This window comes from Leuciscus leuciscus, assembly GCF_965113295.1.
Source record: "Leuciscus leuciscus genome assembly, chromosome: 19".
In the NCBI taxonomy this organism is placed as follows: Eukaryota; Metazoa; Chordata; class Actinopteri; order Cypriniformes; family Leuciscidae; genus Leuciscus; species Leuciscus leuciscus.
This window is the reverse complement of record NC_138743.1, coordinates 11,618,606-11,643,508: the sequence shown is the minus strand read 5'-3', so window position 1 is coordinate 11,643,508 and position 24,903 is coordinate 11,618,606. Positions and strand designations below refer to the sequence as shown.

The window sequence follows — 24,903 nt, the reverse complement described above, 5'->3', positions numbered from 1 at the left end:
TAGGGTTTTTATACAGGACCTTAATCATATTAATAAACGGCAAACCGACTCCCATGAACTCTTAACACTGACCACAGAAATGGCCACTCCAGGCGGTCAAAGGCCTTCATTGCATCTAGTGAAAGGACAGCAGCAGGGGAACTTAAGCCTTGAGCACCATCTATAACGTGTAAAAGTCTTCTAACATTATCTGTAGCAAATCTAGACTTTATAAACCCTGTCTGGTCACTATGAACCAGTTCTGTCATATGACCTTGAAGCCGTCGGGCCAGTAATTTCACGTAAATCTTTAAATCTGCATTTAAAAGCGAAAGAGGTCTGTAGCTGGAGCACTCAACTGGGTCCTTTCCTCTTTTAAGAAGCAGTGAAATTAATGCAGAATTAACATCCCTAGAAAATGATCCCACTCTGATCAAGTAAAGGATCATATCCAATAAAAGCGGACCGATCAGGGGCCAATAGGTAAGATAAAATTCGGGTGGAATTCCGTCTGGCCCTGGTGATCTACCTTTACGCATGTCCCTAGCAGCTGCCTCGCACTCCTGCAATGTGATAGGGCGATCTAGCTTTATGGAGTCATCAGTGCTAAGGCGGGATAGTTTAACGTCATTCAGGAAATTATCGCAGACATGTTTATCAAAATTACTTTCCGAATTATATAACTCCTGATAAATGGAGGCAAAAGAAGCATTTACTTTCTTTGGGTCACACTGTATCGTGCAGTCTTTGTCTTTAATGCAAAAAATATCAGCAAAGTGCTCATCCGTCCGGAGTTTCATTGCTAGTAAACGACTGGGTTTTGAGGAGTTAAAATAGTAAGTTTGTCTTGTTTTGTGCATGAGGAATTCTGAACGGCACCTCAGAAGAGAGTTAATCTCTTTTTTAATCAGTTCCTTCTGTAGGGCTGTGTAATCGTTAAAATGATGTTGCAGTGAAGCATCAAGGGTGGCATATTTTAATTCTAAAGCTTCCAATTTAGCTGCACCTGCTTTGTTTCGCGTTGAAGCATATAAAGTGGTGTTACTCCTTAAAAAGCCTTTTACCGCCTCCCAAAGTATCCTTGGATCAAAAACAGAGCCGACATTAAATTCCAAAAATTCGCTAAAATTTGTTTCAAACTGAGTTTTGAATGATTCATCACGCAGTAAGGAAGCGTTAAAACGCCACCTGGGGGCTTTAGTGGAAGATGGGCGAACAGTGACCGAACAATATATGGGTTTGTGATCAGACCAGGTAACCGGAATGTAATGCGCATTTTGAATATTTTGAAATAAATCTTTTGAGGCAAAGATAAAATCTAGCCTCGAGAAGGATTTATGTCTCGCTGAGTAAAATGAAAAGTCTTTTAAAGAAGGGTTTAACAAACGCCAAATGTCGACCATGCCTGTATCGGATGCCCAGTGGCGCAACGCCTCAGATGCAAGATGTTGGTCCCTAGTCTCGCTGCCACCTGATCTGTCCATGCCGCTGTCCCACACCGCATTGAAATCTGCCCCAAGAACTAAATGAAACCCTGTGAGATCAAGCAAAGATTTAGTTAATAGTTGAAAAAAAGTGCGATCAAATGCATTAGGGGCATAAGCAGAAATAAGTGCAATGTTTTTCCCATCCATGCAAATCTTTGCAATGGCTATCCGACCTGCATCATCCGCCCAAGAGTCAATCACATCAAATTTTAGTTTGCGTTTACACAAAACCATTACCCCTTTACATTTTGTAGCTGCAGATGAAGTTGCAATAGGGTGATAAAACTTATTGGCTAATCGACCCACATCTTTGCACAATAAATGTGACTCCTGAATCATAGCAAAATCTATATTTTTCTTCCGGAGAAATTCTAGTACAGTGGTCCTTTTGTGTGGAACGTTAAGACCCCTGGCTTTGACTGAAATAAGATTAAGAGCTGTCATATGCTAGAAACATTTGTAAAAAAGGAAGAAAGAAAAATGGAGTTGTCCCCATAATAGTAGAAGAGAAGTCTGGATCCATAAAAGAAAAACACCCCCAAAACAGGAAAAGACAAAAAAACATCAAAAACACCCAAAAAGAAAAAAGGAAGGCGAGGAAGCAAGGTACTGTCGAACCTTCCTGATAAATCCACGACTGGATAACTAACTCAAGGAACTAAGAGTTTCTGGCCACTCAAGTGTGGCAGCAGCACCACCAAATATAAATAAACTAAACAGCAGCAGTGTGAACATTTTCTTCAACATTAAAACATCTGCCATATAACAATATTGTATACCCTTTAACAGACCACGGCACCCACGGGTACGCCCCCACCCAGCATACATACATGAAAAGGCCTACCTGTTAATAATATATCCACAGTCTACAAAATGTAAAAAAAAATAAAAAAATTGCACCTATAGAAACAACACTAAAGACAATAAAATGAACAGAGTAGTAGATCTATGCTATGAAGTAGATTACAGGTAGCGATGCAAGACTTATTATTAAAATAATAATAATAATAAATCAACTTTAAAAAAATATATATATATAAATAAAAAAAATACATCTCCAACCTCCAGTAATATAAATCCGAAACGCTCATTTAAATGTATATCAGAGGGAGAGATGGAAAACGGAACATAGATTACATTATCTTACCCGAGTCACACATTGGGGAGAGGTACACCACCGCGGATGGACGAAGACAATCAAAGGTTTTTGATGCATATCAGGGCCTTCTTAGGATCTTCAAAGCGATGCTTTATCCCACCTGGCGTTGTGAATGAAAGCACTGCAGGATAGCCGATGCCAAACGGAATCTTGGCTGAGTGAAGCAGACGTTTACACTCCAGAAAAGAGTGTCGACGCTCCTGTGTGGCCTTAGAGAAGTCTTGATAGAAGCTTATCTTATGGTTCTGCCAACGGACGTCCCCGATTTCTCTAGCAAGTTGTCTCACCCGTTCCTTCTGTTGAAGCCTCAGGAACCGCACGATGAATGGCCTTGGGGGGGCTCCGGGCTTAGCTGGTAGTAGTGTCCGATGAGCGCGCTCCAAATCTAAGCCGCCTTGGAAGTCAGCCTGGAGGATTTCGGGGAGAGTGACCCTCAAAAACGATATGGCATCTTTATCCTCAACGCGTTCCGGAAATCCATAAATGCGTAGATTAACTCGCCTTTCCCGATCCTCGTACTCAGTTAGTTTGGCGTTCAATTTTTCAACCTCCGAAGCCGAAGCTGGGGGGGAGACGCAGCGCTGCCTCTCCACCTCCTCAAGCATATCGAGACGAACCTCCGCGCTAGTTATCCTGGTTAGCATGTCGGCTAGCTTACCCTCAATCGCCTCAACAGCTCTTCTCGTTTCTGAGACATCCTTGCGGATGTCTGCAAAGTGTTTGGTTTGTTCATCTGATAGTTTCTGAAGAAGCTCATGTATTTTAGCAGTGGAGATGGACTCATCCGCGTCTTCACGTGCTGGCGATACAGGAGAGGCGTGGGCAGCTTTTGAACTAGCGGTAGCCCTAGCACTTTGCTGCTGTTGAGATGCATTTTTGTTTTTCCGGGGGTTTGGCATATCGGTAGTGGTTGACGCTTATTATAGGCAACTTGTGAAAAAACAAAACAATGCAATAAACTGTGAATGCCTATATATTCACACAAAATGTAAACTCGAGGCGCCGCCGCCCTCAACCTAAGCAGCCATCTTGCTCGGCGTCATCACGTGACTCCTCCCAATAGAAATATTTATATTTAGTTACATTTACTACTATAATACTCTAGTCCTTTAGTCACAGGGAAGATAATGTGTACTTTCACCAAAATTGTGTTTACCTGCCAGGTCAGTTAACCCTGTGAAGATGACATAGAAGTGTCAGCTGCTTTCCTTCCACTCTTGATCAGAATCGTAGACCATCTTGTTTGTTCTCTGCACTACGCAGGCAGTGCGTTCCGTGTCCACTGGATGAGATGCTATGTCCGCCCACCACTCCTGAGGGCCGCAACGATGAGAAGGCCCTGCTGGAGCAGCTGGTCATTTTCTTGAGCCGGACTGACGAGAGCGAGCTCGCCGAGCTGGACCGAGCTCTGGGCATCGACAAGATTGTTCAAGTTAGTATTATAAGAAAAAAAATTCTTCTCATACCTTTTACCATAACAAGAACAACGTGTCTAAGGTTGACTGGTTTACCGCCTTGCCTACAGAGTGGAGGCCTCGAACCCGTCACCCAGACCTTTCCTCAATCTCAGCCCCCAACACCTGTACCCATGGACCCCAAGCTGCCCAGCTACCCCTCTCAGTTCCCAACCTCACCTTCACAGTTCCCTGCTGAGATGGGCACAGCACAGGGCATGAGTTTCGGGGCCCCACGGATGGCGTTTCCAGGCAACGTAAGCATTACAGTGCGGCCTAGCATGAACCGAGCTCCTGGTGTGCCCAACCAGCTGCGACTACCTCCCAACCAGCTGAGACTCCAGCTTCAGCAACGTTTGCAAAGCCCACAGCAGGTAGATCTGCAGCTTTCACTTCATTGTGCAATAATAAATGTGAACACACAATGTCTAAATCCTCCTCTTGGATTTTGTTGCACTGTGTAACAAATCTAGTGAATGCTTTTGATTTCGCCCTTTTAAATATCATGCTGTGGAACTAACCTATTCTTTTGTCGAGTGCAGCTGCTGAGCGAACATGATTAGTTGCTCTTGTTTAGTGGTGATCTATCTCCTCTCTCCATCAGCTCCAGAACAGGCTTGCGGCCATGGGCCAGTTCCCACAGGGGGGGCATGTTGCCATGGGGATGCGTCAGGGCATGCAGCAGCCTCAGATGCCCTCTCAGGTTAGTGTTGCATGCACCGAGACATATTATGTATGCCATTTATAGGAATGTAAGCATTTGCTCTGACAAGTTTGATTTGATTACGATTGTAAGACCAGATCTGAATCTTGGTCAAAATTTGGTTTGGTTTGATGATTTATTTGAAATGTCCTGACGATGCAATCACTGCTATTATTTATTTATTTATTTATTTATTTATTTATTAAGCTGAATTATACATGCATATAATATTTATTTTATTATAAATATACAGAATATTAAATAAATGTCTGTATGTATGTGTGTGTATATGTAAATATATGTATGTATGTATTTATGTATGTGTATATATATGTGTGTGTGTGTGTATGTATGTGCATATAGTATTGTTTATTTCTTATTTTGTTATGAACTAAACTGTTATTCATTATTAATACATATTAATCATTAAATATAATTTATTATTATTAATAGTAATTATTATTCTGTTTAAGACAGTCATTGCTAGTATTTATTGTTTTATATACTTAAACAAATTATAATATTAATATTATTTTTTATAAATAAGACCCGTTCATTGGTAGTATTCATTATTTATTAATATTAGTGCTGTCAAATCGATTAATCATGATTAATCGCATCTAACATAAAAGTTTGTTTACATAATATGTGTATGTATATTATTAAATATATATATCACATATGTTTTTGCGTGTCTGTGTGTGTATATACTGTATATACACACACATATTTATACACATTTAGACAGGCTCACACACACATAAATATGATGTATATAAATGTAATTATACACACACACACACACATATATTATGTAAACACAAACGCGATTAATCAATTTGACAGCTCTAATTTATATCTATATCTATATATATCTATTTATAAAATATCAAATATCTGCTACCTTTGCCTTCTTGCCAATTCCATAATCAGTGCATTTAGTTTTCATAGTCAAATCAATGCTTTTGTGTATTTTTTCACTCTTTCCCTTTTACAATTGTTATTTTTTTCTGTATATGTCTGTAACTGAAACTGAAAACTAGTCTTTCTCTTACTCTCTCTCTCTCTCTCTCTCTCTCTCTCTCTCTCATAAAGCCTCCGCTCAACGCTCAGATGATGGCACAGCGGCAACGGGAGCTTTACAGTTTCCAGCACCGCCAGCGGCAGCTTCTGCAGCAGAAGGTCCTGCTGATGAGGCAGGGGATGAACACAGGGCCTCTGGGGGCTCAGCGAGTTCCTAAGGGTCCCCAGCAGCAACAGCCGCCACAACAGCAGCAGTTTGGCTTTCCTCCTGGCTACAATGCCGTGCCTGGGAACACCCCTACCTCCCCGAGCCATTTTAACCCCATGGGAGGACCTCTGGACCCCAAGCTGCCTACCAGGGGGGGTATGGGAAACCAAGGAATTATGGGAGGCATTCAAGGGCAATTTGGGGGGCCTGTGAACACTCCTGTTCAGCAGGGGCTTTTCCAGCAATTTGGGGGGCCTGGTATGTCTCATTTGTAAGCTACTAATTTATCATCAGAAGGGTTATTATAGTTAACTAAAGCTAAAACCATAAAAAACATTTCCGATACTTCAAATAAAATAAACGTTAACTGAAATAAAATGATATTTAAAAAGTACACATTTTATTTCAGCATTTCTCCTTTTTTTTTTTTGCATTGTTTACTTACTAAAATAAATAAAAACCATATAGACAATTCATAAAAATTGGAAAAAATACTAAAACTTTAATTAAAATTAAATAAATAAAAAAATAACAATAAAAAATTCAAAATATGAATAAAACCTATAACAGTCTCTCAATGATACTAAAATAACACTGATTATACTAAAATAACACTGATTATCACATGCTTCTGTCATGATGTCTAGCAGAGCCAATGTACCACTTGTCTCTCACAGGCATGATCCAGCAAGCAGATCCATCCTTTGCTCCTGAGCTGAGTCCAACCAGCCCCTTGCTTTCACCTCAGAACTCCACCTCCCAGAGTCCTCTGCTCCAGCAAGCGCAGCCTCCACCTGGTTATCAGTCACCTGACATAAAGAACTGGCAGCAAGGGGCCATGGGAAACAACAGGTAAGCTATTTGATATTGATCACTAAAAAGGTCACAAAAATTATATGCGATTTTAGTTTTTCTTTCATTGTGTTTACGTGTCTTCATATTAATTTAAAGCATTTTATTTTGTTATGTGTCAGTATGTATAACCAGGCAGGTCAGCCTGTCTCTCAGAACTTTGGGCAGCAAGGCGTTTATAACAACATGAGCATCACCGTGTCAATGGCTGGAGGGTCAGGAGCGGTGAGCACTCTACCTCCTATTGGACCATCTGTCGGCATGGGCAACAATAACCGTGGCAACGTTACTGCAATGTGTAACGATCAGGTAAGATGGTCTCTATATCATTTATTGAGATGACTTAAAGGGATAGTTTAAAAAAAATGAAAAACCAGTCTTCATTTACCATTAGTCACCCTGCATAACCTTTTTTCTTCTGTGGAGCAATTTTCTTTTTTACAAAATTTACAAAATTTGTAAAGAAACATACCATTTTGTTGTTCTTGAAGCTTGTAAGCTTTAGTCCCCATTCATTGTAATTTCACAGAAACAGTTATTTTAGTATCATTGATAAACTGTTATAGGTTTTGTTAATATACTTTATTTTTATATTTTCTGTTTTCATTTTACATTTTTTTAAGTTTTAGTAACTTTGTTGTGTGTTTCTGTCAGTTTTATTAGTTTTTTTATGTCTTTATAATTTTTGTTTATTTAGTTTTAGTTATTTTAGAGTTTCAATTTAAACTAAAGGAAAATTAGAAATTGGCAGTTAGTCTTCAGTGTCACATGATCCTTCAGAAATCGTTCTCATACACTGATTTGATGCTTGAGTTACATTTCTTATTATTGTTATTATTAAAGATGTTGGAAACTGCTGTGATGCTTCATTTTTGTGTAGATTCTTTGATGAATAGAAAGTAAAAAAAAAACAGCATTAATATGAAATAGAAATCTTTGGTAATATAAATGGTTTTACTGCCACTTTTGACCAATTTACTACATCCTTGTTGAGTAAAAGTAATATTTTCTTCTGGTTACACTTTATTTTAAGGTGTCCGTGTTACAGTGTAATTATACATTTAAGTACTGAGTAATAATTATTAACTACATGTACTTACTATAGGGTTAGGGTTACGAATAGGAGTTAGTTTAGGGTTAGTTGCATGAAATGATGCATAATTTATAGTTGTTGTTGTTATTATTACCTAGTTCTGGCATGAAACTCTAGATGGCGCAGGCTGGAAGGTCCTTAAAGCTACACTGTGTAATTTTTTTAAGTTGATTCTTAGCAAAAAACACTTTGTTCTTTCAAAATGATATGTGCTCATTTAATGTATAATTACTTCTACCAACTAATCAAGTATTCTCGTAAGCGTAGAATCTGCCATTTACAATACATACGAGCGAGTCGCTTGAATGGCGGCAGCCATGTTGCGGCTCCATCTTGAAAATACATTAGCCAAAGAGGGACATACCTGGAAATTCAAGCTTCGCCTTTCGCGTTTTTACACTCAGTGGCACCTTGACGAATGCGAGGGGGAGATTACTCGCGACTGCCGGCAGATTTGAAATAATACGGCCACCGTAGGAATGAGAGGGGCTAGAAAGTAATATTCAGTTGGTAGTCAAAAACAATTTCACCGCTAGATGTGAGAAAATCCTACACAGTGTAGCTTTAACTCATTTGGTAGCGATCGCGTCGTCATCTACATAGCGCAGCTGACTGTTTGGTGTTGCATCAGTGGCCAGTGAGCTGTGGCTCAACATTCAAACAAATACCAGTAGTTCTGCTGTTAGCAGTGCACCGCCCTTCAGAAACTCTCCACCTTCCCCAGCTCCACCTGTATAGATCTGCTACAGGGGTTATTTCATGTATGTTACATATGCAGTAGCATGTCTTACATGCTCACTGCAATGTCTGTGAATTTATTGGCAGTAGTAAGTCTCGGTTCTTGCTCTGCAGAACAGTAGCAGATCTGTTCCGCCAAGACCACATACATTAACATTTCCATATCCATTACCATGCCAGTCTCTCTGAGAGTTATGACAGAACTACATGTAACGTGTAACAAGGACACTGTAAAATAAAGTATTACCTTTCTTTCTTTAAAAAAAATCTTCTCTTTTTCCTATTTCTCAGGTACAGCAGGTTCAGGTGTTTGCTGATGTCCAGTGCACGGTAAACCTGGTGGGCAGTGACTCCTACCTTAACCAGTCGGGGCCCATCGGGACCCAAAAGGGCCCGAGCGGGACCCCCACAGTCCAGTCTCAGCAGAAGAGTCTCCTCCAGCAGCTCCTGACCGAGTGAGCCGCCCATTTACCATCTGCCAGAGGACTGTCTCCACATGTAGAGATTTTTATTCTTCACCTTTGGTTTCGATACAGTATATCTGCAGGGTCGGTGTCTGGGCCCAGGCTTGTGAGGTTTCATAGCCGTTCGACAAAGTGCTCATTCCTGGTCACCTTTTTAAACGCCTGTTTCCGAAAAGGAGAAAAGATCACGTTCCAGAATTTGCCAAGTCTGTAAAAAGGACCTGCTGCTTCTGCCGGCTACACGTCCTGTCAGTCAGGCCAACGTTGCAGTGCTTCTTGGAGAGCGGCGCAGCAGCTGAGCTCGGATTGGAAACTGGGGCAGGCTTTTGCCATGGTGTTGCTATGTTCATGGTATATAGCTCAGTTTCAGCTGGATCTGTGACTGATAGGCTCTCCTCAGCAGTGCCTGATGATGGGAGGAACTTCCCGCCTCTTTTTATTTGTTAGTCTGTTCTGTTTGTTGTTGTTTTTTCTGTTGTTTCGTTTGTTTTTGTCTGTTGTCGGTTTCAGAACAAGCATCGCCAGGATGGGAGGCTGCTGTGTAGCGCGTTTGCGTCTGCCGCAGGCTTTCCTGGCAACACTGTTCTGAAACAACAGATAGTTTTTTTTTAACAACGTCCTACACATTTACCCCCCCCCCCCCCCCCCCCCAGCAGCTGTGAATACGACCCACATAGGGTCAACTCAGCCTATCAGTGTTGTTTGCAGCGATGTGTTGTGCTGGCACAGATGGTCAAAGTTGGGACAAGCTCACACTTTGTAATTTCCTATAAAACGAAACATCAAATTTCAGGAAACTCTTGTTTAGAACGCATCAACATAACACCATTTCTTTTTTTTTAATGATTAAATCTGTAATGTCACTCTTTGTTATTTTAAAAAGTAATCATCCAGTCAGTAGGGTCTCATGGCTCTCACATATCAAGTGAGAGAGACTCGATTTTTACGATTGATATTGGTTATCGAACACCCCGGTAAATGTTACAAACCCTCTGCTGCATTGCACACAGGTGCGAAAATGTAGATTGTACATTGATTTTCATTATACAGTTGAGTGATTCAAAGATGCTCTTGAAAACCAAGGGAGGAGCGAGGTGTTGTCTCGCGCAACGTTCGCACCGTCAGCTGCGTTCTCCAGCTCTTTGACTGCTCATGAGACTACTGTTGCCCAGTCAGACACTGTTCATCAGCATTATCCTTTATTCATTTACCTACTAGTCACCCCCTCTTAAGAATCATTTAAATTTGATTCCAACCTAAACATTCGAAATGAAGCTAGTTACGTGACAAGTACTTACAGAAAATCGAAAACGTAATTCTTCGAAGGTATCAAATTGTCATGCCCACGTAAAGACTTGCTGTGGTCGAAATTGATGTCTCTGTGTGAGCACGAAGTATTTCACAAAATCGTGCAACACAATCGGAGCACAACTCGAAATCGTGTTGCATGCGCAACCTTTTCCCCATCTCACATAATTTCGTTCTCCTTTAACAGTGTTCTTTTGTTCGTGACTCACTCTGTGGAGTTTAAGTGCCGTGTCTTTGTGCGTGTGCTCTGTATACAAAGAATGGCTCCAATGCTACACCAGCTTAGATTGTCCTTAGAGGAAACAAAATGTACAATTTCGTAAAATTGATCCTCATTCGTCTACGAAATTCAGACGGCAGTATGTGCTGTTGAGATCGAGCCACTTTTTGCTATATATAAATGTACATAGACATTACAAAAAGCAAGATGAATTGACAAATGCATAACACAAAAGTCGGTCTGTGTTTTTTCCCGTTTTTGGCTCGCCGAAAAAACACAAACTTCGTAATGATTCATTTCTGCCGCCCTCTTTGGGGAACAGGCATTCCTGTATAGATAAAATGGTTGTTATGCAGTGGATAAGATTCATTTAATGAACCCTACCTGTCATCATTACTGTGTTTATGCCAAATATACCAAACTAGCAAACAGCGCCTATTAATAATGTTTTTATTGTTTCGTTTTCTCGTTTATAACGGCTCTCACAGTCAGTACACAACACCAAGGTACAATAGAACTATTCAGAACCTGGATTATCAAAGTATTGTGTATATAACAGATAAATGTGAATATGTATCTGTTCAGAATCAACAAAATGTAATGCTCCGAGTTTGTGGTAATAACTACTTGCTTCCATTTTGTTTTTTTGTTTATTTTTATTTTGTTTTTTTTAGATGTGTATGGCTGTCTGAAAGCGTGTATGTGTGATTAATACTGTATATCTGGTGTTTAATATGGAAAAACAGACAAATGTCCTGATTTTTTTTTTTTCTTTCTTTCTTTTTTTTTTTTTTAATACCTGCAACTTTTCCTGTGGGTGTTGAGATTGCTCTATATGTAAGAATGGTTTAGCGACTGCTGAATGTGACTTTGCTGAGGGAGAAGCAGCATGGACTGGCTTTTGTACGGGTTAATTTAAAAAAATACAAAAAGGCCATATTATTTAATTTCTCTGTTGTCAAAGTTTAAACAGCTCTGAAAAATTGGAACCTTGGTTTGAGAACAGCGCCGGGTTATTGTAGTGGGGTTTCGTTAACTGCCCGATGTAGTTTTGCCATGTGTAAATGCTCTTAAGACAAGAACGGAATAATGACCAAAGCTTCAAGATACTAAAAGATTCATATCATATGCAAGGTTCATACAATTGGACAAATGTAGCACTGAGTTTTTCCTGAATAGGTGTCCCGTATCCTGTCATGTTTATAACACTACCATTTTGTTCCACACTTTTAATTTATTGTTTAGACATTTTTTTCCCCCCTAGCTGGTTTGATTATTTTCGAAGATGTTCAGTAGTGAATTATCTTCAGACATTCCCCCGTTGCTACAGATCTACCAAACATGCAAATACCTCTTCGGGAGGAACTTTAGTCACCGTTTTCAGGAAGACAGATTTCTAACCGCTAGCTATGCACGTTTAGAGGTTAAATGAGAAGCATTTGGCTTTTGTTTTAAAACTGACACTACTCAGAATGGATTATTGCTTCAACTGCAGTATTCTAGCGATGCATGCTAACAATTATCTCCTGTTTTTCCTCTATTTTGTTTTTTAACTCAAGGATATACATCATTTGTAGTTCGAAACAAGTGGTTTCGAGCTACTCGGGCTAAAAACGAGATAAAACCATACTGATGCAACTCTACTTAGATATTTGACTTTATTTAGCTGGATTCTTTATACCAAATTTGAGGTGCCTCTTGTACATATTTTCAGCATAGAGGACTGCTCCTCAGCGTTTGATGGACGTTTCTTGTTTATGAGGATTTTCTTATACTGACCTTTGTAAGACTTTTGCTGTATTTTACATGAATTTTTTACTAAAAACCTAAATGTACCAGGAACTTGCAAGGAATACAATCTAGTTTTGCACTTTACATGAACTACAAGGAAAGAGGCCATGTCAAAATCCGAATACATGTTGGCGAAAAAAGAACGAATATCCCCTGAATGTATTTTCGCAAAGTGAAACGCCATTTCGCTTTCCACGGAAAATCAAAGCGCATCTCAGGTTCTTCAGGAAGAACTTGGCTTGTCAGGCCCTCATCATTGGATCTGTTAAAAGAGCAGGGTAGCGGAGCCTTTGCTACATGGGTGTTTTTTCTGCTGCAGAACCATAGATCTAACTATGCCTATCTTCTTCAGGTGCACCACCTCCCCTTTGCCCCGTCCTTTTAGACCTCCTGGCTTTATCTTTTGAAGACATTCCTCATCTTACTCTGCTTTCTGTTCATCGCGGTCTGTATCGTAGTGTCGTTTCAGGCCCCGCACGCTCAGTGCCAAGTGCTAAGAACCATTTATGCAAACTCGTACAATCTGCATTTCCTCATATCATAGTTGCGAATCCTACGTATCGACCACCACACACTCTCCTCGTCATTCAGATGTCATCTCTACATGGTATCATCTACAGTAGCTACTGTTTACCTGAGATTTTTCACATTGTAAGTGCTGCCTTATTAATATACAGACATTAGTTGTATTGGTGAAGGGAATTCGTGCTTGTAGCTCCACTGAAACGGCGCTTGTTCTTTCAAGGAAAGGTTCCACTTTTCACCTGTAAAATTAATATAAATAAACAAATATATATAGATATATACATTTTACTCATTTTGTCCAGTTTTGTATAATACTTGTGAACTTTTTTTTTATTTTTTTTAAGAGGTATCATTGCAGCTGTGTGTGGGACATTATGAATGAAGATGTATCTGGGAGACTTCTGCATGTTTTGTCATGTTTTTTTTGTTGTTTTTTTCTCTATATCCAGGTTTATCTGGAGAATCCTACCTTTCTTAGGACGTTGTAGACAATCAGTCACATGCTGGGTCAATCCTGCAGGCTGCAAAACTGTGTTTCGCATCTACTGAATCAGTCTTATTTTTCTTGTCCATTTCATGGAATTATGTGGCTGCTCAAACTGAGATTTGAAGTTTACACACATACATATACACACACACACGCATACACTCAGACAAACAAAACAAGAAACGTTCACTCACACCTCGTGCATATGGCCCCTTTGTTGCTTTTCCAAGGTGAAGATACATACCTTGAAGGAAATTATGCTTTGACTAACAAATCTCTATAACATCCATGAATGTGAGAATGCAACACATTGCAATAAAGCACCATGTAAAAAAAAAAAAAAAAAGGACTGCCAGTGCCATCTTTATATCTAGGGATGTGAGTTGTAAGAAATTTAAAGTGTTTAAAATCTGTTCCATTAATGATTATTTTGCATTTGAGGAAAAAATATTTGGAAATGCAGTGCAAAAAAAACGTACTGTATTTTTAGCTCTACATTGTCATGTGAACAAGGTCAGTTTTGGTTCCCTACAAAGAATACCTGCTCATAAGAGTCGTTTCCTCTAGAATGAATCGTGCTATACACCCACACTGAACATATGCAGACATCCCATCCTGCAAAAACTCGATTTAGGGAAGCAGCATCAAGATAGATATTACTTTAATACCCCATAAAATGGGCCTTCTTTCTCTCTTGGATTTCCGAGTGTATATATAATTTGCGGGCGTCTAGGGAGCTGCTATCAATTAGCAAGAGACTCCCGGACCTTCCTGGAGAGGCGGGATGTCTGCATAATATGGACCATATACAATACAAACCAGTCCAGAATTACTGAGCACATACATAATTATGTCTTAATTTTAACGATTCGTTTGTTAAATTCAAAAATTCTTCCAGTTAATCATCAGTAGGGCTACTGTAGGGGCCTATATTTTAAAAATGCTTATGATCATTGCAGATTCCATTATAAATTCTATTTATTACCCAATATGTAGAATAAATACATTGTTTCCATTTCAAATACAAAAAAAAATGTTTTTCCAATATATTTCAATCGCCATACTGGTACAATTCCATACCTAAGAAGCATTTTGCTACACAGATATAACAGGAGGCAAAATGTGGATGAAAGTCAAAAATGTGATGGTAAGACTGTTCAGATGAGTTCATTCTTAATGCCACATGCCATTCTGACCAGTGTTTGAGTTTATATTGTACAATACATGCAGAATTCATTTGAAAAGCTTGAACTTTTTTAGAAAGGGCTGCACAGTCTCCTTAGGGTAGGGCTTCAAAGCCAAGCATGTGGGGATATTCTCTGGCTGCTCCATCCATAGTTTATGTGCTATGTCCTTTTCACGTAGAGTACTGGAAAGAGTGGAGAGAGAAGCCTCATCTGGAGCCTAAGGGGGGAAAAGAATAGGCTATTGTCTTGGTTTAAAACAAAAAAAGTACTTGTATGTATGTATAAGTTACCTCAAGTATCTGTTAATGGCTTCAAATGCATTTCTTAACAATAATTATAAATGAAACACTACTAACGTTACTGCATTGCTTCTAAAGGGTCAGAAACACATGGTGCATGTGATGTAATTGCAGTACTAACCTGCAGTACCACTTTGTGCATGCTGTCCAGTTCTGCCAAATATTCCTGTGTATCAGGGTCACTGTAGTGTAAATGAATGGCTGCAGTGGCCGCGTGACAGGCTTGAGTTATAACCGCTCCTAAAGGCCATGATAAAGCGTGTATCAGGTCTGAGCGGACGATGACATACTGGACTAAACGCTTGGACGTGCCACCACTCGGCGTTGCCATTTTATTGAATGTGAAAATTGCCAGACCGGAAATGACATGACACAGTCAGCGGGTTCTTGTTTACGTTCCGGGTTTATTTCCTTACCGGTAAAGTTATGGACTGGATGCCCTCTACTGGTTGTTTGAGAACCCTGAGCATTCATTTGAATATTAAAATGCATTTTCTTTTTTGTGCATCCTTGCTTCTTTTCCTCGCTTCCTAACTCCACCATCTTAGGATGTAAGGGAAGGATACAAGGAAGGAAAGAAAATTAATCAAAAGAAAGCTCATTTGTAACGTTACATTGGGAATGTTCTTGATCACTTAAGTTAATAATATAGATGTTTTTACTTTTAGGTTGGTATTTTTTAGGTTTTCTGAAATATGTGTGGTAACGTTACATGTAATAAAATTTGATAATGAATTGAAAACCTTTGATAGAAGAAAAACACTCCTCTATGTGTCATTTTCAAAAATCTATTTCTTGTTGGTATAATACTCTATAATAATCCTAAATAGACGTTAACTGAAATAAAATATTTTATTTCACCTAATTGCACTTAATAAAAACTATAATAGTAGTTTGGTGAGGGTTATTATAATATAACTATAATAATCTCAATGATCCTAAAATAACCAACCCGGCTAGACTGGTTTAAACAAGCAAATCCATTTAGGCTGGTTTAAATTGACCTTTTTCTGCACGATTATGAGAGTTAATAAACTGACAACAATTAACTAACAGCTCTCTAGTAATGTGGATTACAAAAGAAGAAAAAATGAACAACTTTCTGTGCCAATTTCACATTTTTATAAACAGACTTGAATGATTGCCATGCCATATTATTTTCTCCTAAACATACAGTGATCAAAACAACTTTGCGGAGTCTTCCTCATATTTGTGTCCTGCAGTGTGTAACTCAATACAACTGAACTGGAACTTTCAGCTCAGAAACTTTAAAGGGACAAAGTAAAAAAAATACTCTCGGTCCACCTCTTAAAATCATTAAAACGAGCTGATGCCCATTGCTCGTCTCATTTGCTCAAATGTAAGCCAGAAAGTCAAAGACCAGGGAGCCTGGGAACAAAAACAGAGTTAAAATAGCAACAAAAAAGAATAAATCTTTAAACGAACATATTTGAAATCATAGTACCATTCTGAACCAAGTTGGTAGAAATCCTTTATAGAGGGAAAAAAATCCTTCTCTTCTCACCGACTGAACAAGACAGTCAGTAGAAGACTTGTAGAGAAGACCCCTGCAAACAGAACGATACAAATATGTTGTTATAACAAAGCTAATGTTCTACTACTAATCAGCTTTGATTAATTTACAAAACGAACCTTCCGTTTGCATCCCGTGGCTGGTTCATTACTCTAGTTTTCACAACATCAGCTGGTGTTCCCATAATAGCTGCAACCAATCCTGAGCATATGCTATAAAAATGTTGAACATGAGTCATGACGTTATTATGTGTTAACATTAGTAGAATAACAGAATTTCACCTTGCCAATCCATGACAAATGCTGTTATCCGGCATGGAGGTGTTTCTCAGTAGAAAATGCTTCACTGTATCATATGTCATGAGATCTAAACGTGAAATAAAATGAAATGTATTTGACGTATTACAAAAACGTAGCTGTCAACAGATTTCTAGAAGTCTTTGACTACTGTACCTCCTAAATTGACTAGGGCGGCTCTCTGAACGTTGGGAACCCATCCTGCCCAAAGGCCTCTGATTCCTCCCTCTGCTATGATCTTTGTGAAAGCATGGTAAACCCCATGTACTCTGTCAGTTTAAAAAACAACAACATACATTTAGAATGAGTACACTCATAAAATAAAGGTTCCAAAAGGATGTTTTCACAGCAATGCCATAGAAGAACAATTTTGGTTTCTCCTAAGAACCTTTCACCTTTCAATGATCATCTTTTTTTTTTTTAGTGTGAAGAAGAACATTTTAATAATCTGAAGACCCTTTTTCCACTGTAAAGAACCTTTTGTGCAATGGAAAGGCTATGTGGATATTAAAGGGATATTTCACCTAAAATTGAAAATTCTGTCATTAATTACTCACCCTCATGTCATTCCGAACCCGTATGATTTTCGTTCATCTTTGGAACACAAATGAAGCTTTATTCATCATATAAAGCGATCAAGTCTCTTCAGAAAATTTGGACTAATCCGCTCAATTCATATGGATTAGTTTTACGATCTCTTTATGAACTTTTTGAAGCGTTTGCAACGAAGGGATCAGAAAGCTCTCAGATTTCATCAAAAAGATCTTCATTTGTGTTCCAAAGATGAACGAAAGTCTTACGGGTTTGGAACGACATGAGGGTGAGTAATAATGACAGAATTTTCATTTTTGGGGTGAACTAACCCTTTAAAGGTTATTGAAAGATTGAAAATTCTGTCATCATTTACAGTGGGGAGAACAAGTATTTGATACACTGCCGATTTTGCAGGTTTTCCTACTTACAAAGCATGTAGAGGTCTGTAATTTTTATCATAGGTACACTTCAACTGTGAGAGACTGAATCTAAAATCCAGAAAATCACATTGTATGATTTTTAAATAATTAATTTGCATTTTATTGCATGACATAAGTATTTGATCACCTACCAACCAGTAAGAATTCCGGCTCTCACAGACCTGTTCGTTTTTCTTTAAGAAGCCCTCCTGTTCTCCACTCATTACCTGTATTACCTGCACCAGTTTGAACTCATTACCTGTATAGCAGACATATGTCCACACACTCAATCAAACAGAATCCAACCTCTCCAAAATGGCTAAGACCAGAGAGTTGTGTAAGGACATCAGGGATAAAATTGTAGACCTGCACAAGGCTGGGATGGGCTACAGGACAATAGGCAAGCAGCTTGGTGAGAAGGCAACAACTGTTGGCGCAATTATTAGAAAATGGAAGAAGTTCAAGATGACGGTCAATCTCCCTCAGTCTGGGGCACCATGTAAGATCTCACCTCGTGGGGCATCAATGATCATGAGGAAGGTGAGGGATCAGCCCAGAACTACACGGCAGGACCTGGTCAATGACCTGAAGAGAGCTGGGACCACAGTCTAGCCAGTCTCCAGACCTGAACCCAATAGAAAATCTTGAAAGTCTGTATTGCCCAGCGACAGCCCCGAAACCTAAAGGATCTGGAGAAGGTCTGTATGGAGGAGTGGGCCAAAATCCCTCCTGCAGTGTGTGCAAACCTGGTCAAGAATATCAGGAAACGTATGATCTCTGTAATTGCAAACAAAGGTTTCTAAACCAAATATTAAGTTCTGCTTTTCTGATGTATCAAATACTTATGTCATGCCATAAAATGCAAATGAATTACTTAAAAATCATACAATGTGATTTTCTGGATTTTTGTTTTAGATTCCGTCACTCACAGTTGAAGAGTACCTATGATCAAAATTACAGACCTCTACATGCTTTGTAAGTGGGAAAACCTGCAAAATCGGCAGTGTTTCAAATACTTGTTCTCCCCACTGTACACAAGCTTAAATTGTTCCAAACCTGTATGAATTTCTGTCTCGTGCTGAACACAAAAGAAGAATATGGGTAACCAAACAGTTGATGGGCCCCACTGAATTCCATAGTGGAAAAAAACACTATAGAAGTCAAAAGATTGTTTAGAACAACTTGAGGGTGAGAAAATGACAGAATTTTCATTTTTGGGTGAACTATCCCTTTAACAAGAATTATGGCTGAGCCTCACCTTGGTGGTTTCCCTTCAAGTCGGCGCCTGCCCTCCATTTGCATTTGAACTTTCACTAGATCTGTTGGACTAGCGATGAACTGGCCCAAAGCACCTGAAATCATACTGCCGATCACTGCTTTCCTATGGACATCACAGGACACATGCTGATCCCATCTATTTAGACTTTAATCACTGTCCTGTTTCAAATTTCACAGATGTTTCCCTCACCAAACTGGAAAAATGCCATCTTCAGATCTTCCCAAGACAGATTCCCGGAGCTGTTCATAGGCCAGCATCCTGCCGCCTGAATACACTAAGGATGAAGAATTTCAAAGTTCAGAAGTTGATTCAAATATAGTTGGACATAAAATCAAGTTCATTAGAATTTCATTCCGTGCAGCATAAAATTTATAAAGTAGGCTGTGATAATTCTTATTGTTATGGAATATTGCAGTATTTATTATTTATATTTGATTTATCCTTGTACATCAATAAAAACATTTTTAAAAAATAAAAAAGGAATAGATCACTTCAAAATGAAAATTCTGTCATCATTTACTCACCCTCAAGTTTTTTAAAACCTGTATGAATTTCTTTCTTCTGCTGAACACAAAAGAAGATATTTTGAAGAATGTCAGTAACAAGACAGTTGATGAACCCCATTGACTTCCATAGAAGGAAAAAAAAATAGAAGTCAATGGGGTTCATCAACTGTTTGATTACCAACATTCTTCAAATATCTTCTTTTGTGTTCAACAGAAGAAAGGAAATTCATACAGGTCTGAAACAACTTGATGACAGAATTTTCATTTTGAAAATGTGCCCTCATAATGTTTAATCAAAATAACTTTCCCTCCCTCTTGCAGCGACATCTCATCTCTTCTCAGATGATGTGTTTACTGGCGGGACAACCTGTCACTCACATGACATCACAGCAATAGCAAACCACAACGATACAGTCCATTCCCGATGGACAAAATCAAATCCTGTCCTACATTTTTCTTGTTTGAGAAGTTGTTTCACTCAGATATGTCACAATAGAGAAGAGAAGACTATCACAACTTCTGTTTCATGCTGACTTTAACATTTTACCTATATGTCTGTAGATAGCTGGTGTGACCCCTCGCCACAATTTCAAGGCCCCCTCTTCTCGCACTATACCCATAGCTGTGCTCAGCATGCCCCTGTATTTTGGAGGCTGTACACTTTCACCATGCTGCCGGGAACCACCTTCACCCTGTATCTGAAGTCTGGTTTTAGTAAGGTCCAGAGGGAATGTGACTAAAATAAAAATGTTATAAAAATCACTCAGAGAGGTGAATACATTAGGTAGCCTAGATATTATTAAATATATATAAAAAATATATTTTAAAATACAAGTATTATTTTCTAAATCTAGAAAGGATGTGTATCTACCTAGTTCTGCAACAGTTGCTGCACATGCTGACAGAGTGAACTTTGATACTCGGGGCCACCGCGAATTTTCTTGTACAGGATGCATTGCAGGTGTCCTCTGATTCCCACAAAAAAAAAAAGAAATGAATAAATTATAAAAGTAATTCTATATTATTTTTCCCAAAAGAACATCGAGCCTGGAGTGTATGCTCTTTAAATGTTTACATTGTTAAAGACAGGACTACGACCTTTAATAAGAGGCGAAGGCGTTTTTTACCCAAGCCGGTTGGTCGGTGTAGTTGACGACCCTCTTACGTAATACGTTCTAAACTACAAAAGAAGCGTCATGCGCCTAAAACCACATTTCCCAAATCAAAGGGGCGTCGATAAACATACGTAAGAAAAGCTCCTTGCGTAAGACCGGCCGTGATTTTCGTACGCATGCGCTTTTCTGCGGCATGAATATCAATATTTAAATACTATTAAAGAAAACATCTATCTATCTATCTATCTATCTATCTATCTATCTATCTATCTATCTATCTATCTATCTATCTATCTATCTATCTATCTATCTATCTATCTATCTATCTATCTATCTATCTATCTATCTATCTATCTATCTATCTATCTATCTATCTATCTATCTATCTATCTATCTATCTATCTATCTATCTAATCATCTTTTTTATATATTTTAATATTATATTAAAGTCGAATTGTCGAATGCACAAAAATAATTTATTCAACTCTGGCTACAAAGCCACAAACCAGCAGTATCAACAATAAATAGTTTTTTACTGCCATCTGGTGTCTTGTAAATTAAATTTCATACGAAGTTCAAACTATGGATGGACAAATGTTATGTTGCTGTAAATGTCAATTATATTAAAATAAGCGAGTTCTTGTATGTTTGTTCTTCTCTGACATATCTATAAGAATAAATATGTATTGATTCAATAAAATTTGCATTTAGTTGCAAATTGTTTGTATTGCATATCAATTGTCAAAACAAGCTATGGAACTCAGATTTAGATTATTAAAATTACAGATGCCAATTACAGCAGCAGTTTAATCAACATGTCAACATGTTTTACATAAGCATACGCGTCAAAACCCTTACGTCCAGAAACTCTTAAAAATGTTTGCTTAAATGCTTGTTAAAGGTATGGCATCCAAGCGGCATAGTATTAGGGTTACTGCCATTCCAAATGTATCAAACGATTCATTGTAGGTTAACAAATTACTTACTAACTAGGTTAATCTAAAGGGGGCAGTTTAATGTGACGTCACACACAAAGCCATCTATGGTTGCGCTTTCTCGTTTCAATCAGCCTATAGTCTGCAGAGCGGCGGAGCAAAAACACCACAGAGGTAAGTAGGTCGAACATATAACTACTTTCAAATGTTTTATGATTTAAATTAATTATTTAAACGAATACACGTTTTCCCAGTGGAGTTATGGAATCTATATTAAGCCTCTTTAATGCGGTGTGAGTGCCTTTTACGAATACAAAGTGTTTTTTGGTTTATTTATGTGTATTTCAGGGAATTAAATCTGCGTGATGATTAGATTCAAATCCTGTGTGATTCACAAAATGCTTCAATACAAATTTTCACACATTTCTTTCACTTTCCGTGTTAAGATTGGCACTTCCGCATTGCTTGATCAAATGAGAATCCTCGTGCTCAGCTGTGAAAGCCGTCCAGGCGTTTATTAATTATGCTTCATTATGTCTAACCCACGCTATGGTATTAATCATGCAGGCCACACGTATTATTTCCTTAATCAAAATTTAAGATAAGTAATTCTATTCAGCATCTGCAATAAGCCGGTAGGGTGCGGCGTTGCAATTCTCATCTCGTCCAGAGAGGGCGCTAAATAAATAGTGAATAGAACGTGCATGTCTAAATCAGTTTTAAACAATTTATTCAGCATGTTTGTTGTTAATAATTGTCAGGACGCAATTAAATGAACTATTATGTATTATTCCAGACTCTAAGATAGATAACAGGAATATCAGTATGCCTATATCTTAATAAAGACTTTCAATTACTTAATTTGTGAGCAATACAGTATATAGATTGAGTAATAAAAAAGGAAGGCCTTTACACTAATAACATGCATGTATAATTTCAGTGGCAAAAATGAATGTGGAACATGAAGTTACGCTGCTCATTGAAGAGATTCGTCGACTGGGCAGTAAAAGTAAGTCCTGTACTATTTTAGATCAACACAATTGTTTGGGATAAAGTTAAAAATTGTTAGTGAAAATGCATCTTTTTGCCTTTTTTCCCATTACAAATTATAAAATGATCTGTCATCATTTACTCACTCTCAAGTTGTTCCAAACCTGTAATAGTTTCTTTCTTCTATTTAACACATTAAAGAAATTCATACAGGTTTGGAACAACATGAGGGTGAGTAACTGATGACACTATTTTCATTTTTGGGTGATCTATCCCTTTAACAATTTAAAATGTTGAATCGAAAATTTCCATTAATTTTAAAATGTCTTAGTATTTGGTGTCTCCTTTTTGCATCAATGTCAGCAGCATGATTAGAAAATGATCCCAAGTGCATCTTGTGCTTTAATGGAAGACCATCTGACCGACTACAAAAGTTTTTAGGTGATCAATGTCACAAATTTGCATATTGGTTTGGTGGCCTAAATATAGTGCTTAAACTAAAACATTGAAATAGGAGGAGCTGTACTGCTCATTCTGAAATCTCAAGTCCTTGAATGATCAGAAATTCTTTGTTCTGTGATGAGTTTAGTTTCTGTTAGTCAGCATACAAATGCAGGTGTCTTTGTGGTATTTGGCTTTCCTATTCACTCAAACCAGGCTGATGATTCCTCATCCTGCCCGCTGGTCTTGAGATTTGCGAACGCTGATTCTGTATTGTCTCAGTGCTTTAACAAGTAATAAATGTTAATGTGAGACTTTCAGCGTTTTTAATGAATGATTTAGAGCGAACCCTGACCACTCTTACTTGTCTCACAGACGCAGATGGAAAGATCAGTGTCAAATTTGGAGTCTTGTTTAATGATGACCAGTGCGCCAACCTCTTTGAAGCCCTGGTCGGAACGCTGAAAGCGGCCAAGCGAAAGAAGATCATCACTTTTGAAGGGGAGCTATTACTCCAAGGAGTCCACGACAACGTTGATGTCATATTACTGCAGGACTGAGTTTGACAGTCTTTTCTAAACCTGAGTGAAAAAGTACAAATGTTTTTGACATGTCATTGCTACATTTTGATATGGAAATATACTTGAATGTAACATTTTTGTATACTTCATTGAAATATTTTTATACAGCAATTTTTTTTTTCTCTCAGGGGAGTGATTTGCACACACGTTTGTTTTGAAAAGTAGCAATTTTCCCTGTTCAAACAGCCATATCATTAAAATATATCATAACAGTTATAGTAGTGTGCATGATCATGTTACTATGTTTCTGGGACTTTGAATGAATTCAATTCATTCAATTCTGCCTGCCCTACACTCTTACAAATAAAGTTTTTTTTTTTTTTTTCAGCAATGCTATAGAATAACTATTTTTGATTCCCCAAAGAACCTTAGTAAACAGTACTTAAAAAGAACCATTTTCTTTTCTTAGTGTGACAAACATTTGAACCTTTTGTGGAATGGAAAGTTTTCATGGATGTTAAAGGTTCTTCATGGAACCATCAATGCCAATAAAGGGCCTTTATTTTTAGGCGTGTATAACAACTGCATAATTGCTCTTTCAACAGTAATCATGAGATTGTTTGATTTGCAGTACCATTACTGTGAAACTATTCATTTCATGCATAGTCATTCAAGTTATATGTGCCAAAACATGTCAAAGGCTGATAAATATGATTAGTAAGTAACATTTATCTGCTATATGATTTTCTGGAATGAAATGAACCAAATTTGACAAATCATCTGAACTGTTCCAGGGTGATATTTTATAAAGCTCTTGTGAAAACAAACATCCCCATATTGTTCTTGTGCTATTCTTGTTCTATGTCTGTACAAATGTTACATAGGACTCCTAATGGTGCAGTTTGTGCCATTTCATGCTCAGGAATAGAAACGAGAGGCTGTGTCTGAAATCACATAGGCACTCATTTTGAATAATTCATTACTTTGCAAAAGTTTTTAAAAAGTATGTTCTATATAGCATGAATAAGCTTGAAAAAAAGTTTTTCATTTTCTTTTTTTATAGATAAATGTATGAATCTACTGCATCCATACCTCAACATTTTAATCTGACTTGAAATTTCCAATTTGTAGTATGTGGATTTCTGTGTTGCTGTCTTTGATTTCTGTCTTGTGATGTTTCATCTGCTTTCAGAATGGCTGGAGACAGTTTATTGAAAATTGCAATAAACTCTGTCATATAAATAAATGAACTGGATTTAAAACACTTTATCTTTCAAATTCATGACCAATACTGGATTATAGACCTGGATGGTGCAATTAAAAGCCTATGTTGTTTTTACCTTTGAAATAAATGAG

At 38.1% G+C, this 24,903-nt stretch overlaps 3 protein-coding genes across 7 annotated transcripts in view; 2 read left to right on the top strand and 1 right to left on the bottom strand.

Annotated features, from left to right (window-relative positions):
- ncoa1 (nuclear receptor coactivator 1) overlaps positions 1-13,837 on the top strand; it is a 77,509-nt gene extending 63,672 nt beyond the window's left edge. For all 4 annotated transcript variants that reach the window (XM_082148163.1, XM_082148164.1, XM_082148165.1 and 1 more), the window contains 7 exons: positions 3,889-4,057; positions 4,151-4,453; positions 4,684-4,782; positions 5,878-6,271; positions 6,691-6,865; positions 6,988-7,174; positions 8,988-13,837. In XM_082148163.1, coding sequence (XP_082004289.1) covers positions 3,889-4,057; positions 4,151-4,453; positions 4,684-4,782; positions 5,878-6,271; positions 6,691-6,865; positions 6,988-7,174; positions 8,988-9,155 — 1,495 coding nt within the window. In that variant the 3' untranslated portion in view covers positions 9,156-13,837. The remainder of the gene's footprint in view (positions 1-3,888; positions 4,058-4,150; positions 4,454-4,683; positions 4,783-5,877; positions 6,272-6,690; positions 6,866-6,987; positions 7,175-8,987) is intronic.
- Positions 13,838-15,303: 1,466 nt separating this feature from the next.
- Positions 15,304-20,753, bottom strand: slc25a27 (solute carrier family 25 member 27). Of its 2 annotated transcripts, none has more exons than XM_082148286.1 (10): positions 20,644-20,753; positions 20,417-20,513; positions 20,093-20,281; positions 19,229-19,313; positions 19,019-19,141; positions 16,964-17,076; positions 16,793-16,877; positions 16,631-16,723; positions 16,443-16,545; positions 15,304-16,366 (listed from the first exon to the last, which is right to left on the bottom strand). In XM_082148286.1, exons 2-10 carry the CDS (start codon positions 20,499-20,501, stop codon positions 16,295-16,297), a joined length of 948 nt encoding a protein of 315 aa, XP_082004412.1. In that variant the 5' UTR covers positions 20,502-20,513; positions 20,644-20,753; the 3' UTR covers positions 15,304-16,294. The 2 variants fall into 2 exon arrangements, with proteins under 2 accessions (XP_082004412.1, XP_082004413.1); XM_082148287.1 differs by having other exon boundaries at positions 20,673-20,713.
- A 905-nt stretch (positions 20,754-21,658) lies between these two features.
- abracl (ABRA C-terminal like) lies at positions 21,659-24,811 on the top strand. Its single transcript, XM_082148342.1, has 3 exons — positions 21,659-21,769; positions 22,536-22,604; positions 23,402-24,811. The coding sequence occupies exons 1-3, from the start codon at positions 21,703-21,705 to the stop codon at positions 23,584-23,586; spliced, it is 321 nt and encodes a 106-aa protein (XP_082004468.1). The 5' UTR covers positions 21,659-21,702; the 3' UTR covers positions 23,587-24,811.
- Positions 24,812-24,903: the final 92 nt, after the last annotated feature.